The 17,240-nt window shown below is 39.2% G+C and overlaps 1 protein-coding gene across 1 annotated transcript; it reads left to right on the top strand.

The window, feature by feature from the left end:
- The first annotated feature begins 1,990 nt into the window (after window positions 1-1,990).
- G6PC1 (glucose-6-phosphatase catalytic subunit 1) lies at window positions 1,991-7,388 on the top strand. Its single transcript, XM_073608104.1, has 5 exons — window positions 1,991-2,306; window positions 3,110-3,219; window positions 3,374-3,479; window positions 4,953-5,068; window positions 5,513-7,388. Exons 1-5 carry the CDS (start codon window positions 2,077-2,079, stop codon window positions 6,022-6,024), a joined length of 1,074 nt encoding a protein of 357 aa, XP_073464205.1. The 5' UTR covers window positions 1,991-2,076; the 3' UTR covers window positions 6,025-7,388.
- The last annotated feature ends 9,852 nt before the right edge of the window (window positions 7,389-17,240 follow it).

Below are 17,240 nucleotides of genomic sequence, written 5' to 3' on the forward strand. Positions count from 1 at the left end.
GTCTTTCAGATGTTTGGCAGGAAGGAGGGTACAGACTGTAATGGTAGGGTACTTTGCTCATACCTGCAGCAGGCCTGGGACAGCGGGCCATCAGGATTGTGAAGCATTGTGGTAAAGGCACATCCCCACAGCAATGATTTGGCAGCTTACGGTTATTGCAGGAATAAGGGGGCAGTGCAGAACCCCAACCAGCTCAGTCCACCAATCTGCAGAGGGATCCAGTGGCTCCCCATAAACTGGCCAAGCTACTTCTGGCAGCAAGCCTGCAAACAAGTCTTCTCACTCATTAGCTGCTCTCACTCTCTGGTTGGTGGTGATCTCCAACTCCTCCGGCTCTTTCCCAGGCTTTTTTATTTATACCCCCTTATTCGGCTCTTCCTACTCCCAGATACTTTGAGTCTAGTAGTTCTTTTGTCTAGAAATAATAATGGCTCCGCTTATGGCTCAGACTACATCTCCCAGCATTTAGCATTCCAAGTTCAAAACTCAATGATAGAACATATCCAGTACAGCCATCTTCTGGTGGAAAAGAAGACCTGCATAATTCCGTAACCGTAGTTCTGGTTACACACACTAAACGCTTGATGCCTTGAAACTCCACACTGATAGGTTATATACAGGTACACCTCCTCTCCTACCTTTTTTTTTTAAACTTTTTTTGGTGAATGAGTAGAGATAAAATGTACCCCATAATCATTCACATGGGGGGAGGCAGGATCTGGGGTCCCCCTTGTTCTGAACCCCACAACCACCACCCAGGGTTGTGGGGAAGAGGCCATTGTCCCCATCAACATGGACAAGGTGCTTTTGGATAGGGGGGGGGCTTGCTCATCCCCCCCTTTCCTGGCCTGCCAGGCTGCTTGCTTGGATAAGGGTCTGGTAAAGCACACCTTTTTTCTTTTTTTTTTAATTGCTGTGGGGTTGCCCCTTACAATCCATACCAGACCTAAGGGTCTGGCATGGGTTGGGGGGTCCCCACTTGTTTGTTTTTTTTTTACATTTTGGCGTGGAGTTACCCTTAAAATCTGTACCAGACCTGAAAGAGCCTGGTATGGATTGGGGGGGGGGGCATGCTGTTTTTTTATCAGATCGAAATTGTATTCAAAGCTGCAATTCAGATGCATTCCCATAGAAGGCAATGAGCCTGGAATTTTCATCTGAACATCGCCGCAGTGCACAGGACTCTACAAATTTGCCGCAAATTCGCACTGCCGCTGCACTGCACATATGTGAACTGGCTCCAAAGAAAGGCAGTTTGATTCGCATGTCATGAGAATCGAGTGCGGTTCAAAACACATCAAATTCACATATATGTGAACAGAGCCTTATGCTTATAAGTGTTTGCACAGAAGCACAACCAATTGTGGTTTTATATTTTTTTTCTGTTTATTAGCCGCGCTACTCTTATTTTCATTTTCACATCACACGAGTGTATAGGAGGGAAACACTTTTTGGAGTGGCAGCTGGGGTCACACATTCATATTTTGAATACTGAATTCTCCTTACTGTTTGGATTTTTTCTCAATAAAATGATTTCATCATTTAATAAAAAAAACAAAAAAAAAACACAACTGTTTTAATCAAAGTTGTATAGCTGCTTTTTTTTCCAGAATGTTTTAATAATTCACAAAGCTAGACCCACTAAATTTCTAATTTTATAACTTGTTCAGGAATACACATGGTGTTAAAAAATATGTTTATGTTTCACCTATTTCCTACTGCTTTATTAACATAAATCATGTCATATCACCACTCCCAATACCCTGAAATGATCTTCAGGGTCAGGGTTGAACAATGTTCTTCAAAGTTGGCATATTGAACTGTTTTTCACTTGCATTGTACCAAACATGTTTGTGACATTACCTTTGATCGACAGCCCTGTTTTTTTCCTTTGACCAAAGTAACTTTTTTTTTTCTTTGGGTCCAAAGGTCAGCAAGCAGGTTTTTTTTTTGTTGTAAACAGGAGGACAGGGACAGTATAAATACTGCTCAAGGCATCCAGTGAGAGGCAGAGCACACAGAGAGAAATACCGATTCAAATAGGTACAGCCTTACAGCTCATCAACAGATACAACGATGGAGAATGGAATGGACGCCCTACATGATTCTGGAGTCCAGATGGTCCACTACCTTCAGAGTAACTACATGAGTTCGCAGGACTGGTTCATGTTCATCTCCTTTGCTGCAGATCTCAGAAATACCTTCTTCATCTTCTTTCCCATTTGGTTCCACCTTTGTGAATCAGTGGGCATCAAACTTATTTGGGTGGCGGTGATTGGCGACTGGCTTAATCTTGTCTTTAAATGGTAAGTATATTATACGCAAGTAACAGCCTTGGCTTATATGTAAAAAAGCTTGATTTTTTTAATGTTCTTGTTTCTATTTCTGTTAAATTTTTACGCATTGAATGTACATATAATTGATAAGGTATAGCCAGAATATTATTATTATTATTATACAGGATTTATTGCGCAGTGCTTTACAACGTTAGGGCAGACAATACAGTTACAATACAATTTAATACAGTAGTAATCAGAGAATATAAATGTTTGCTACATTTCCTTTTGTTTTTTTATCTCTATTTTTTATTAAAAAAAAAAAAAAAAAAATGAAATAATGCCAAGTTTATGCTGACACTATAAACACTATACTCTTATGTTTTTAGCTCTGTTCATAACAATAATTTGCACAATAATAGTAAATGTATAACTTATTATAAAAAAGGAAAACATTTCTTTATACATTAAGTACACAAAGATAATAAAAGTAAAACAAATTTTGATTTTCACTTAAAAAATAAGTATTTTTAACATACTTAACTTATGTCTCTAAGTCCTGTTTTCCTATGGTGACAAACCTAGAATATCTCTAACTAGTGTATTTAATCATTTACTTTAATCTTTTAATGATAAAGAAAAAATATAATATATCACATGCAGTTGTTTTAAAATTAAAGCCAAGTATTTAAAAGGACAGCCAATAAAACTGCATGTTGGAATTTCATCCTATACTGTAAAAATCTGACAATTTTTAATATAACATATGCAATAGATTTTTGTTAGGTATTGCTAATTACTGTTTTTAATTAAAGTTTTCATTTTGCTTGCAGGATTCTTTTTGGACAAAGACCATACTGGTGGGTTCACGAAACTAGTCACTATGGAAACACCTCTGCTCCAGTCATTGAACAGTTTCCTGTAACATGTGAAACTGGACCAGGTAATAGGAACCAATAGTTTCTACATTTTTAAAGTTTTTAATAAATGAATTGAATTGTGTAGCTAGCTTAACCCAAACAGAGAGGTGTTGCTGACATGTGATATTCTGCAGCCTCCATCCGTCACTAATTGATTTTCTTGTCTTGGTATTGCAGGAAGCCCTTCAGGTCACGCTATGGGGTCTGCTGGAATATATTACGTCATGGTAACTGCCATCCTTACGATCATGTTGAAGAAAAGGGAATCATCAATAAAAAGCTGGTGAGTTTTCAAGTTTTTGTGTATCTTATCATATAATGCAGCAATAAAATAGATCATAAATTATTATCATAAATCTTATGCTGGCTTAAAACAATAAAAAAAAATGCTGGAAATTTCAATAAATAATGTTTTAATTTATCCTCTATGGGATATTGAAGGCAACCAGACAAAAAAAAATATCTAAAAGCTCCACTCTTTAATTGAAAACTATTTTCAAAAAACTTTAAAACTGAGGATCTCCCATTCCATGAAAGCAGGCTTTAATTGGAATCACCGTGGCTTTGGGAGTACCACCCAGAGTATATATTAAGCCTATACTGTTAAGCCTTTATATGTCATTTATTGAAAATTTTGTGAAGTCATTTTTATAGTCTTCTAAAATAGTTTTCAATTAAAGAATGAAACTTTTAGAAAAAAAATGCTTTTTTTTGTTTGTGTCTGGTTGCCTTCACAATCCCATAGAGGATAAAATAAAACATTTGTTTATAGATGTTTCTAGCATTTTTATAAAGTCTTTTAAACTAGTTTTCAATAAAAAAAATTGGAGCTTCTAGATAAAAAATGCTTTTGTTTTTGGTCTGGTTGCCTTCAAAATCCCAAAATAAAACGTATTGCTTGAAATAAAGGGATGGTGGCAACCGTTTACCCTTAACTGAGTGAAACACACATTTTATGATGATATCTATAAACAAAAACATCACCAAAAACAGGCAGTAGGCTGCATTTATTTATTTTGCTGATTTTGACATTGCGGAAATAGCTCCTAGCAAAATTCAGTTCACACCATTAACGTTAACCTGTTGTGCATAATTCCATTCAGCAACATACATTTCTAAAGAGTATTATTTTTAGTATGTGTTTTACAATATTTTAAGCAGAAAGCTTAAGTAATTAAAAAAAAAAATCTACGCATCATAAGCAATTAATAGAGGGCCACCACCTTCTTCTGAATATGCAAGTTGTGTCTAGCCTCAATACTTTGGAGTAAAGACCTGGAACAAGCATGCAACAAATGCAAGTCAGAGAAAAAAACTTTCCATAATTTTTCCAGATAAGTGACTCAAAGTATTGAAGTCATGGTAACTGTAAGATTGCCAGGCTGCCTGATTATCAGGTTTGCAGTTCCCATAACTTTATCATACATTTATAATTTCTTCAATTACTGGATGAAACCATTGAAGATCATTTCTAACAACTAGAACAAAGAAAATCTCTTTGTTATGCATAGCAGCTAATTAGACATATACCAAAAACTTCCAGGTAGAATCAGATTAGTTGCTATGAATAACAATGACACCTTTTATGCATGTTTTAGCAATAATTTTCTCTATGCAATAACCTTAGGATGAAGGTACTTTTAGGTATCATTTTAATTTTTGACACAGAATTAATACCTTTTAGCATGTGATGTAAGATGTATTTAGCTTAACTTGTACTGGTACATTATATAAACCCTGTTGTCCTTTGCCTTAGGTGCCTGAAAGGAGTGCTTTGGTCTGGGTTTTGGGCCGTTCAGATCTGTGTCTGCCTATCCAGAATCTTCTTGGCTGCACATTTCCCACATCAAGTTGTGGCTGGAGTTATTTCAGGTAAGCAGAATGAATATTATTAAGCAAATATTTTAAGATTATAAAACATCTATATAAAAATGGTGTATATATATATATATAGATATCCATATCTATATCTATATATATATATATATATATATATATATATATATATATATATATATATTTATATAGTATATAGTATATATTTATGTAGATGTTGTATATAGATAAAAAAAATATATATATATATATATATATATATATATATATATATATATATATATATACACTGTATATTTAAATTTCATGTATACTTTTAAAAACGATATTCTTTTGCATGGAACATTTTAGATTACAAAGCTGTCCTGTCCTTTTTTATAAGTATACTACAATAATTTCATAGATACTGTAAAAGTTTATGATATTTAGATCAATTTAAATTGTCTTAATCTCATTAAGATTTTGGTTCTATCTTTACAGGAATGGTTGTTGCCGAAGCGTTCCATCACACACAATCTATCTATAAAGTCAGCCTGAAAAAATACATCCTAACTACACTCTTCCTGACCTCCTTTGCTGTTGGCCTTTACTTAGTCCTAAAAGCTACTGGTGTAGACCTCCTGTGGACCATGGAGAAGGCAAAAAGATGGTGTGCCAGACCAGAGTGGATCCATATTGACAATTCTCCTTTTGCTGGCCTTTTTAGAAACATGGGCATCTTCTTTGGCTTAGGACTAGCTCTCAGCTCTAAACTTTACCAAGAAAGCTGCCATGGAAAGCAAGGAAGCGAATTTACCTTCCGTATGTGCTGCATTGCCGCTTCTCTTATTGTTTTACACCTTTTTGACTCGTTCAAGCCACCAACTAAAGTGGAGATGCTTTTCTATGCTCTCTCATTCTGCAAAAGTGCTGCTGTACCCCTGGCAGCAGTGGGAATCATCCCTTACTGTGTTTCTCAGCTTCTTCACCAACAGAGCAAAAAGAATCTTTAATGTATATACTGTATATTGTTTTTTTAATGATATAGCTTTTGATATAGCTACATTTTATTGTTGGTATACACAGTCCAAACTTCACACAACCGTTGTAAAATGCAAGTATCTTCTGTCTGCATGGAAAATGTGATAGTTAATCCAAGGGAAACATAAGCATAAAGATGTCATGCTTTTATCTGGTTGACATCCATGGATTTCCAAAGAATTCCAAAAATGTTGGAGTTTTGTGCAGACTGAACAACTTTGAAGAGTTGACTTGCTGAGTCTAAATAGGTTGTATTAAAAGTATTGCAGGGTCTTAAAGCTACCATGTTCTTTTAGCTCACTACATTTTAAAGAAAATTTCTATTGAGGATCTAAAGAAATTTCCAGGCTAATGAGCCACAATAAAACATTAAGGGTTCTAAGAATGTTTGTGCCATGTCACCTGAAAAATCAGAATGAAAGGCTGAAACAAACACGAATATCCATAATCTGTAGGAGTTGTTAATACTTTTTTGCAAATTTTTCAATTTATCATTTCTCCAATTGCAACTTCCATCATTTATGGCTCAGTAGCAGTGTAAACAGGTGCTCACTAGGATTTTTAAAACTGCATATACCAGAGATTACAGGTTAGATGCTCTGGTAATAAAAATCCTTCACTTGGGAAGTAACCCAGAATGTTCAGTGTAAAGAAAGCTATTTATTTTTTATTTTTACTGAGATTGAAAGGAAAGGTTTGACTGGTAGCTTGGATGCAGTATACAGATTGGTAGTATTTAAATAGTGTTATTAAAGACAGTTGTCTAATGTAGTGGTCTCCAAACTGTGGCACTTTGCTTGCCTTTATCCAGCCCTTGAGGCATTATTCCTGCCACTGACACCAACAATGGGACATAATTTATGCCACTGACACCAACAATGGAGCATAATTACCCAATACCAAAGACCGGAATGGTTTACTCCTGCTGGGCACAGACTGGCCCCCTTTATAATCTGAAGGACAGTAAACTGGGAATTTGATTTGCTAAAACTTCCATTTTGAGCCATCAAGTCAACATGTGTTGACTTATTAGCTGAATTAAAAAAAATAATTATTGAACATGATTGGTATTTTTAGACAAACATATAAAACCTCCTGGCCAGCAAAAACGTTACTTAGTTAAATACCCCAGCACCGCCACCAAAGAGTTGACATTTTAACTGTCAGTGTATGTTAAAATGTTTTTGTTGTTTTGTTACTTTTAGCATCTATTTTTCATATATTTATTTATTCACGCATGTTAGGGTTGTTTTGTCCAATTTTGAATAGCTAATTGTGTGATATTTCATGAAGATGTTTTAAATATGGCATTTTATAATAAAAAATATGAAATTCATTATGTTTTATAGTGCTATTTGTGTCAGTTATAACATTGTTCAGTGATGCTACAGACAAACCACACAAAATTGCTGATATGCTGAAATATTATTATTATACAAGATTTATATAGTGCCAACAGGTCACGCAGCCCTTTACAATATAAAAGGGAGACAGTACAGTTATAGTACAATAAAATACAAGAGGGTTAAGAGGGCCCTGCTCAAAAGAGCTTACAATCTATTAGATCTGAAAGAATCTTTGGGCTAGTGAGCCCCTGGGAGTTGTAGTTCATTTTCACGCAGTACAGTATTGTAGTAATGAGTATAAATCCTCTTTAAAAGGATAAGCTCACCTTTAGTAACATGTTACACATATATTTAGGGTGTAACATGTTAATCACTGGGCAGCCCCAAACTCCCCCCCCCCCCCGACATGGCTTGTAGTTCTCTTGTAGTTCTACGGGCACACAGCTACACGGACACTGACAGTCTGCCGGAGCCTGAGATTGCACCTGCAATCTGCTGATCACGGGTACAATGCTTTACAGACTCCAGAAACAAAAAATAATAAATGCACATTTTTTTATCTGCAAAAAGATGTAAGATGCTGTTTGGATTTCCATTATATGATAATGGAAAATAGTGCATTTAGTTATTTATGTATTTTAAAGGTGAACTTATCCATTTGCATAAACGCTGTTCATCAATTCATGCTAGAGTTAAATTCTTTTATTAGCTCCTCATTACACTATATTTTTAAAACATGACAATTTTACACCCTACTTCTATATTTTATTATTTATTTTACTATTTTACACATGTTAGAAGTTCACACATTCCAGCTTAACAATAAAACTGAACCCAAGACAAACACATAATTACTAAGAGCTATTTTACCTTTCAAAAGATTTTTCTTTCTATCCATCCGATCCTGTTACATAGTTACATAGGTAGTCTGGTTGAAAAAAGTCCATTTAGTTCAACCAATAAAAGGGGAAAAAAATATCCTCAAAAAGAAATAAAAAAAATCATACAATCCTATACTGTATACACAATGCTATACCCACAGTTGATCCAGAGGAAGGCAAAAAACCCACTAAAGCATGATCCAATTTGCTCCAGCAGGGGAAAAAATGTATGGGAAAAATGGAGTTCACCAGAGCTTCACAGGTTGCCACTGGAGTCCTCTTCCACCCCTCCATGATGACATCACGAAGCTGGTGGATGTTAGAGACCTCGCGCTCCTCCACCTTCCATTGGAGGATGCCCCACAGATGCTCAATAGGGTTTAGGTCTGGAGACATGCTTGGCCAGTCCATCACCTTTACCCTCAGCTTCTTTAGCAATGCAGTAGTCCCCTTGGAGGTGTATTTGGGGTCGTTATCATGTTGGAATACTGCCCTGTGGCCCAGTGTCTGAAGGGAGGGGATCATGCTTTGCTTCAGTATGTCACAGTACATGTTGGCATTCACGGTACCCTCAATGAACTGTAGCTCCCCATTGCTGGCAGCACTCATGCAGCTCCAGACCATGACACTCCCACCCCCATGCATGACTTTAGGCAAGACACATTTGTCTCTGTACTCCTCACCTGGTTGCCGTGACACACGCTTATCTTGGTCTCATCAGACCACAGGACATGGTTCCAGTAATACATGTCCTTAGTCTGCTTGTCTTCAGACAGTCTTCTGTTTGCAGGCTTTCTTGTGCATCTTCTTTAGAAGAGGCTTCCTTCTGGGATGACAGCCATGCAGACCAATTTGTTGCAGTGTGCGGTGTATGGTCTGAGCACTGACAGGCTGACCCCCCAGCCATTCAACCTCTGCAGCAATGCTGGCAGCACTCATACGTCTATTTCCCAAAGACAACCTCTGGATATGATGCTGAGCACGTGCACTCAACCTCTTTGGTCGACCATAGTGAGGCCTGTTCTGAGTGGAACCTGTTCTATTAAACCACTGTATGGTCTTGGCCACTGCGCTGCAGCTCAGTTTCAGGGTCTTTGAAATCTTCTTCTAGCCTAGGCTATCTTTATGTAGAGCAACAATTCCTTTTTTCAGATCCTCAGAGAGTTCTTTGCCATGAGGTGCCATGTTGAACTTCCAGTGACCAGTATGAGAGAGTGAGAGCAATAACACCAAATTTTACACACCTGCTCCCCATTCACACCTGAGACCTTGTAAAACTAACGAGCCACATGACACCAGGGAGGGAAAATGTCTAATTGGGCCCAATTTGGGCATTTTTATTTAGGGGTGTACTCACTTTTGTTGCCAGAGGTTTAGACATTAATGAGTGTGTGTTGAGTTATTTTGAGGGGATAGCAAATTTACACTGTTATACAAGCTGTACACTCACTACTTTACATTGTAGTAAAGTGTAATTTCTTCAGTGTTGTCACATGAAAAGATATAATAAAATATTTACAAAAATGTGAGGGGTGTACGCACTTTTGTGAGATACTGTATATCCAAACCAGAAGTAATCAAGAGGCACACACATACTGTATATACAGTGCTGTAAAAAAGTATTTGCCCCCTTTCTGATTTTTTATTTTTTGCACATTTGTCACACTTAAATTATTCAGATAATGTAACCCGAGTAAATACAAAATGCAGTTTTTTAATAAAGATTTTGTTTATTAAGGGAAAAAGCTGTCCAAAATTGCTTGGCCCTATGTGAAAAAGTAATTAACCACATTTTTTGGAAAGCTGTGGTGTCTGTAGAGGTGGTGGGGGAGGTAGAGGATTGTCCTCTCAATCGCAGATGTGTGTTTTCTGGGTAATTTGGCCCCTCCTCCCCTTGTTGAGGAGCTGCATAAACAGTTCCTTGCACATACTGCGTTGGTCCTCCTCCATATCCCTCAGCTTATTTACGGTCATGCAGCCAAATGCCTCCTGTGCATCTGGTGCCATGCTAACGGCACTTGTTGCATGCCTGGGGAAGGCAGCCGCAGCGTCATCCAGGTTTCTGGTTTTCCTGGCCCTTTTAGTAGGAGGGCGTAGGGAAGGAATCTGGGACTTAGTCTGGCTGCTGGGCACGGGCTTGTCCTGACTGAGACTTTCCTGTGTATGAAAATGGGACATATTTTTAGGTTTTTGGTCATCAAACAACTTTGTTAAGGCAGACATTTGGGATCAATAACGTCTAGTTAACATCATTCGATTTTTGTCTACAAATATGTTCAACAATCCTATACCTGGATCAAGCTGAGCTCCTCCACATCTTCTTCCTGTGTGAAAGGACCAGGGTGGACCTCAGGAGCTGTGGCCTCAACCGATGTGGAAGGAAGTGTTGAGAGTGATTGGCGTGGTTCTGTTTGGTCTGACAAAAAACGCAGGCTCTGGTAGTACCACAGCCTGGGGACATATATGTCATCTGCTGCTGCTCCCGATCTCTGGGATTCCATGACCTTCTTGCGCTCCCTATTATATGTACTACGCAGGCTACCAATTTTGGCCTTCAAATAATTGATGTCTGCCGTGGGATACCATGCTGCCTTTCTCTTGATTTTATTGGAGTAATCCCTACTCTTGACTTGCCATAGACACGGCAGCTCCTGGTACTGCTGGATAAAATCTGGCAAAAAATGTATCCACCATTGTGCCTGCAAGACACAACACAAGACAAACCCTAATGTCAGGCTAAACTCATAAATAATCTGGTCCCAATATAGGCCTCAATCTATAAGCAGTATAAGCCACTAACTACTGATGCCCCAATTTACAATTGTACCTTCGTTTGATCTTTCCTTTTTGGCGATGTCGATCATTCGTCCTCCACTCCCAGATCGTTCCTACGGCTGTTACAACGACCGCGCGTTATGGCTTTATATACTGCGCATGCGTGAAACTACGCTCTTAGTGTGTCATGACACTGAGGCGTGACCATCTCTCTTCTGCATGCGACACACAGGCAGAACATTCAGGAGTGTGACAGCATGGCGGATTACAAGGCATCCCCACGGTGGTGTATCCAGGGCTTTTTTTTCTCAAAGAATAGGTGCAGGAACTCCCCCTTTTGGGAGTTACCCATTGTCTTTGCCCCTACATACCTCTGAGCACCAGTCCTTGGTTCCACCTCCTACACAACTCCCAGCACTGCCCCTTTTAGAGAATACAGAACCAAGTAATATTTGTGGTACTAAGCAATCTGTATGGAATTTGTTATTGATAACAAGAAAAGCAGTAAAATAGATCTCCCACAGCCAACAACAATAGACCCACGAGCAACAATAGATCCCCCCCTCAACAATGGACCACCTACAACAAAATACCACCCAGCAACAATATACCCTCTAGCAGCCAGCTATAATAGACTGCTCCCTCAACAGTAGATCCCTCCCAGAGAAAAATGACCCCCCAGCAACATAAGACCCACCCCAGCAACATTAGATCCCCCACCAGCATCAATAGACCTCCCCAGCAGCAATTAACCCTTCTGCAGAAATAGATCCCCTCTAGCAACAATAGATCCATCAGCAGCCAGCATCAATAGACACTGTAGCACATCCCAGCACTCCTTGTCATTGCATACATTCAGTGGTGGAGGTGCCGGAAATGCGTTCTCCCGTGTTCCCGCTGAAAAAAAGCCCTGGGTGTATTTTATAGGAGGCACAAAGCCACCTCCGTGAGCAAGGCTGAGATGGTGGAGATGGTGCATATCCTTGAGAAGCACAACTATGATTGTAAGCTGCGCAAATATAACAGGCCCAACAGCCGAAAAGGCCTAATTTTGGAGAAGGTCCTCGCCATTTTGGAGGTCGAATTTTCAGTCAAACGAACGAAGGACCGTATCCAAAAGCAATGGTCAGATTTAAAGCACCGTGAGCAAGAGCAGATGGAGTCCATCCATCACATCATCATAAAATGTAAGCAAGATTTGTATCTAACCAATATGTATATGTGTAAATTAGTTGTCTGCATGTGCGCTTTCTCCGAGTAGGGTTTTAAAACTCTAGATAATGTTTTCTGTAATCTTTTGTCTGAATTTGTTTTTTTAACATTAAGTTAAATATAAAGCAGATATGAACATTTAAATATGTTATTTTTTTGCCGTTTTTTATGTAAAAAAAAATTTTAATCTTCTTTCAACAGGGAAGCACAAAAAAAGGAGGCTACAGACAAGCCACCAGAGGGGACAAAGGGAGGCTATCGTTGCCCGGGCCCCAACAGGGGAGACTTCAAGGCCATCTTCCCCCCAAAATCATAAGTGACAACTTCAAACACACTCATTTAGCCACTGACAGGGGTGATTCTAGGTGTGCCAAAAACCCTGGGCTTAGGGCAGAACTTAAGGGATAAAGAACACTTTCTGGTTGATGCCTGGCTCATCACTGCCCATTAATACAGCCTTGCCAGGGTAGACATGGGTAGAGGAGAGGGATCACAGTCACACAGAGTCACGCCTGCTAGAATGAGCCTCATATAGCCCCTATCCCATAGGAGACAAGAGGGGTGGGGGGCAACTGCATGAGTTTTTCAATGTTGGCACTTGTCCAGTGTTTCCCCTCTGTAAAATGACATCACCTTCCCTTTTCGATGCATTTCTAAGGGGAAAAAAACCACAGTGCAGCATGGTCCCCAGTGCAAGGTTGGTCAACTAATGCAGCAAAATGGATGCTAGAAACATATGTGACTTGGGGGGGATTAATGAATGTTGTATTATTTCTTTTTAGAGGAAAGTGAGTGTGTTCAGCTGAACCAGGATGTTGGTTTGAAGGCGTGGGATATGACACCTGGACCCAGCACAGACCTTCCTACTGTGGATGTAACATCCCCTGACGCAAGTCAAACAGAGGGCCAAAGAGACCCAGAAGTGGAAGAAAATATTTGTGAGCCTCTTGTTTGTTGTCTTCAAATGTGTATACATGTCAAATGTTTAGATGTCCAAAAGAAACACCCACTCCACACATTAGCAAAGTATGTAGTGCCTTAACATTAACATGGAGAAGGAAGAGGTGAAGGAGCTGGCAGTGTTGCTAGGTACCCGAGTTTTGTAGACCCAGGCACCAGGGCCATTATTACAGAGTAGTTGCAGTGTGTACATTCCTAGTAGTGTAGGTGTCTGAAGGGCAAGAAGGTTGCAAGTGACAATAGACTGGGTAGGTAAGTATTTCCCCAATTTGACTAGTAACTTGACCATAATTCACTATGTAGGGCCTCAGCCACTTTACCATCGTTCCCTTAATACTTTTTTCTCTTCTCACAAGGACACAGACTTCCTAGATGCACAATTGGCCGTATGAGTGCAGACATGATGCAGGCTTTGATTGAGCTCGAGAAAACAAAAGGAGGCCGCCACTGCTTTACAGAGAAGAATACGTGATTATGTCAACATGCTTGCCAAATTTTAAGTTCATCTTGCCTGAAGTTTTCTTCCACTTGTTGGCTCCTGTTTGCAGTTTTAAGATTTCCCATGGTTTTATTACTTTTAAGTCCTGGTTCACATTGATGCTACTTTGAAATCGCACTACTTCACTTGAAGTAACGCGATTTCGAATTAGCAAGGTCAGTGCAATTTCAGGTGCAACTTGATAGACATTTGTGTGTCTTCATGCGCAGATGTCTATTGAAGTCGCACCTGAAATTGCAAAAAGTAGTGCAGGAACTACTTTTGCAAATTGTTGTGGCGCCACTAAATTAGTGTTGCACCGATTGGAACAGTGCCATTGCTTCAAATAGGCTGTGACTTGTCATGCGATTTTAGCTATCAAATCACATGACAAATTGCTACAATGTGAACCTAGGTTTTATAGTGTCTGAGGTCAGTGTTTAGCCACTCCACTTCTCTAGGTGCACCACCAGGTCCTGTTTCTTTATTTTCCGCGGCTAAAAATGACTGTGTGAATTACTAACCTTAAAAATGACATCACCCGTGCCAAAAACAAAAAATATAGAAAACATGACCTAGAAATGCATATGGAGAAGGAGAGTTGTGAAACACTGCCCTAAGTAATGTTTTAATTGCAATTTTTATGTGTTTTTAAGAATCGCAAAGCCAAAAATTGAAGATGCACACAAATTGGGACACAACATTCAGAATTCCCTCATGATCCCATGCCTAAAATGTGTGTCTTTCCCTACATCTAGTTTGCTAAAGCCCCAAAGCACATAGTGTGTCAACATGTGCTATCTGCCATCACGGGATATCAATGTACACATTTTGGGGGTGCAACCCCTTCCTCAAAACTAAAGTAGGTGAGAGGAAGGGGTTGCACCCCCGAAACACGTCAATTGATTCCCCATGATGGGAGCTAGCAAATGTTGACACACTGGGGGTTATTTCTGAAAGGCCAATCCACTTTGCACTACAAATGCACTTGCATTGCACTTGTAGTGCAAAGTGGATTGGCCTTTCGGAAATAACCCCCAGTGTTTCAACATGTGCTAGCTCCCATTATGGGGATCAATAGACGTGTTTCGGGGGTGCAACCCCTTCCTCTCTGTGTGTTTTGGGGCTTTAGGAAATAACCTGTTTGTACCTACACACATTTTAGGCAGGGGATCATAAAGGACATTTAACAGCTATGCCTCTACGTGTACGTGGCTTCAAATTTTGGCTTTTAGAGGGGTGAGATCACCCCATCTGAGGAAGGCAACATCAACACAGTTTTGGGATACTAATGTCTCATATGGCCTTCACTTTAGCAAAGTCGAACTTTGTAAGTTCCTGAGTTGGGGATGTGTATGTTATGTTTTTGCCTGTTTAGCCCCAAAAAAGAGAAAATAATGTCAAACATACATGTCTTACACCAAGATGTTGGTTTGTTCAAAAACCTTTTAAAATGCACATGTGTATGTGTTAGGAGTAAAATGTTTTATACTAAACAATGTGTGGCTTCTTATTTCAATGCTCAATACCATTGTATTTCTTAAGTTGGTGTAGTTACATTGACAATGTGCTCTAAAATGTGGCAAACTCAGGCAATTTTAGGGACTCAAAGAAATTAATTAAAGGAGTTGAAAAGGCTGAATCTTTTTATCAATAATGCATTATGTACATTAACAACAATGACATTGTGTGTGTGTAGCAGACCCACAGCACAACATAATAGTTAGCTGAAGAAGAGATTGTCACCTCATGGAGCAAATAAGTTACATCTGCACCATTTTTAAAAATTGGTCAAAATAAAGGCCATTTGAGAACCTAGGAGACAGATAAGAAACACAAACAGTAATTCAAATGAAATAAGAGTTTAATATCAAATCAAAAATGTATTCAGGATCAGCAACATTTTGCTGCAAAGCCACTGCCCCTCTACCCACAAAGTACTCCATATACTGTTGCCGGACATCTCGGTCAGTTTGGGAGGGCAACCCAGCATGGCCACTTTCCAGAGCCATCATCACAGGAGGATCAGCTGGGCCAGACACAGAAAAGTCAACCTCATTTGCAAGTGAGGCAAGGTAGCTGCTTGCATTCCTGCATAAGTAACTGTGCAGGATGCAGCAGCACAATATTACATGGTTTAGCTTGTATTCGGCCAGGTTAATTGCTGTTAGAAAAAGCCTGCACCGACTTGATAGTATTCCAAATGCATTCTCTACAATCCTTCAAGCACGAGACACCCTATAGTTGTATATCCTCTGCTTTGGGCTGAGGTTCCTCATGGGAAAGGGCCTCATAAGATGTTCCCCCAGAGTAAATGCCTCATCTGCAACAAATGCAAAATTGAGGCCCTCGACATTGTCCTCAGGAGGTGGCAAATTTAAGGTGCCATTCTGTAGCTGACGGTAGAATTCGGTCTGTGCAATCACTCCTCCGTCTGAGTTGCGGCCGTTCTTCCCAAAATCAGGGTACAGGAACTCATAATTTGCAGACACCACCGCTAGCATCACTATGCTGCAAAAAGCCCTTATAATTATAATAATATGAGCCCGAGTTGGGTGGTGGGACAATACGCACATGGTTCCCATCAATCACTCCACCCCAGTTGTGAAAATCCCACTGATGGTGGAATTGGGAAGCAACAACCTGTCATTCCTGTGGGTTGGAAGGAAACTGTGGAGTCAAACAAGAAAAAAAAAATGTACTACTTTTGCACGTATCTACCACATATCTATCACATATCTAATTACTATTTTTGCACATATGCAAGCAGATTTTTTGGTAGATGTAGATGTTTTGGACAGGTAACCCTCTCCATTTCAATGAGAGCTGAATGCCTAAATAATGTGTGATACTATGGCCAGCCCCTCCTTACTTACACTATTGGCAGCCCAGTGGACAGGTAAGAAGTGTCATAATCCAAAAATATGGATACACACTGTCCAAATATAAGCACATTTTTACATTCAGAAATTACCTATCAAGATAATAGGAGACAAAAACTTTCAACAGTACCATTTGAAGGTATTCAGGCAGGCCCTTGCACTACATGCTTTGACGAATTCATCAAGAAATATGACCACAAAAGAGGTATAGTGTGTATGGGTTTTGCAAAGTCAGCAGATTATTGAGATCGGTTGACTTAGCATTTTTTCCAAAGTTTGGCCCCCCAAAAAGTGACCTCTTGCACTCTGCCTGAATTTGAGGACAACAATAACATTTGTACACATTTTAGGGGGTGTTTAGGGTAAGCACAGAATTGAAGATGAAAAAATGCATTGTTAAGTGACTAAGATAGGTGTGTATGGTCCCAGGATAGCATGCCGGGGAGGTTAGTGAAGGCAAATAAGCATGAAGAACAAAAAAAGAGCATTAAAAGCTTACAGCATGCATGAGGACAAAGAGGACATTCACAGCATATTACAATAATGGTAATTATGGAATGAATAAATCAATACAATACATTAGCAAACATTAAATACATAGAATGTGATATTAAAGGCTAAAACTTACCCGAATATAGTCCTTCTGCTGGACTA

The sequence above is a fragment of the Aquarana catesbeiana genome, linkage group LG12 (assembly GCF_042186555.1).
Source record: "Aquarana catesbeiana isolate 2022-GZ linkage group LG12, ASM4218655v1, whole genome shotgun sequence".
NCBI lineage: Eukaryota > Metazoa > Chordata > Amphibia > Anura > Ranidae > Aquarana > Aquarana catesbeiana.

What these genes read in the sequence shown, in the direction of transcription:
- G6PC1 (XM_073608104.1), top strand. Translation starts at nt 2,077, where the DNA reads ATGGAGAATGGAATGGACGCCCTACATGATTCTGGAGTCCAGATGGTC. An exon ending in CTTAATCTTGTCTTTAAATG is followed by an intron (nt 2,307 to 3,109) that starts GTAAGTATATTA and finishes TTTTGCTTGCAG; the next exon opens with GATTCTTTTTGGACAAAGAC. An exon ending in AACATGTGAAACTGGACCAG is followed by an intron (nt 3,220 to 3,373) that starts GTAATAGGAACC and finishes TTGGTATTGCAG; the next exon opens with GAAGCCCTTCAGGTCACGCT.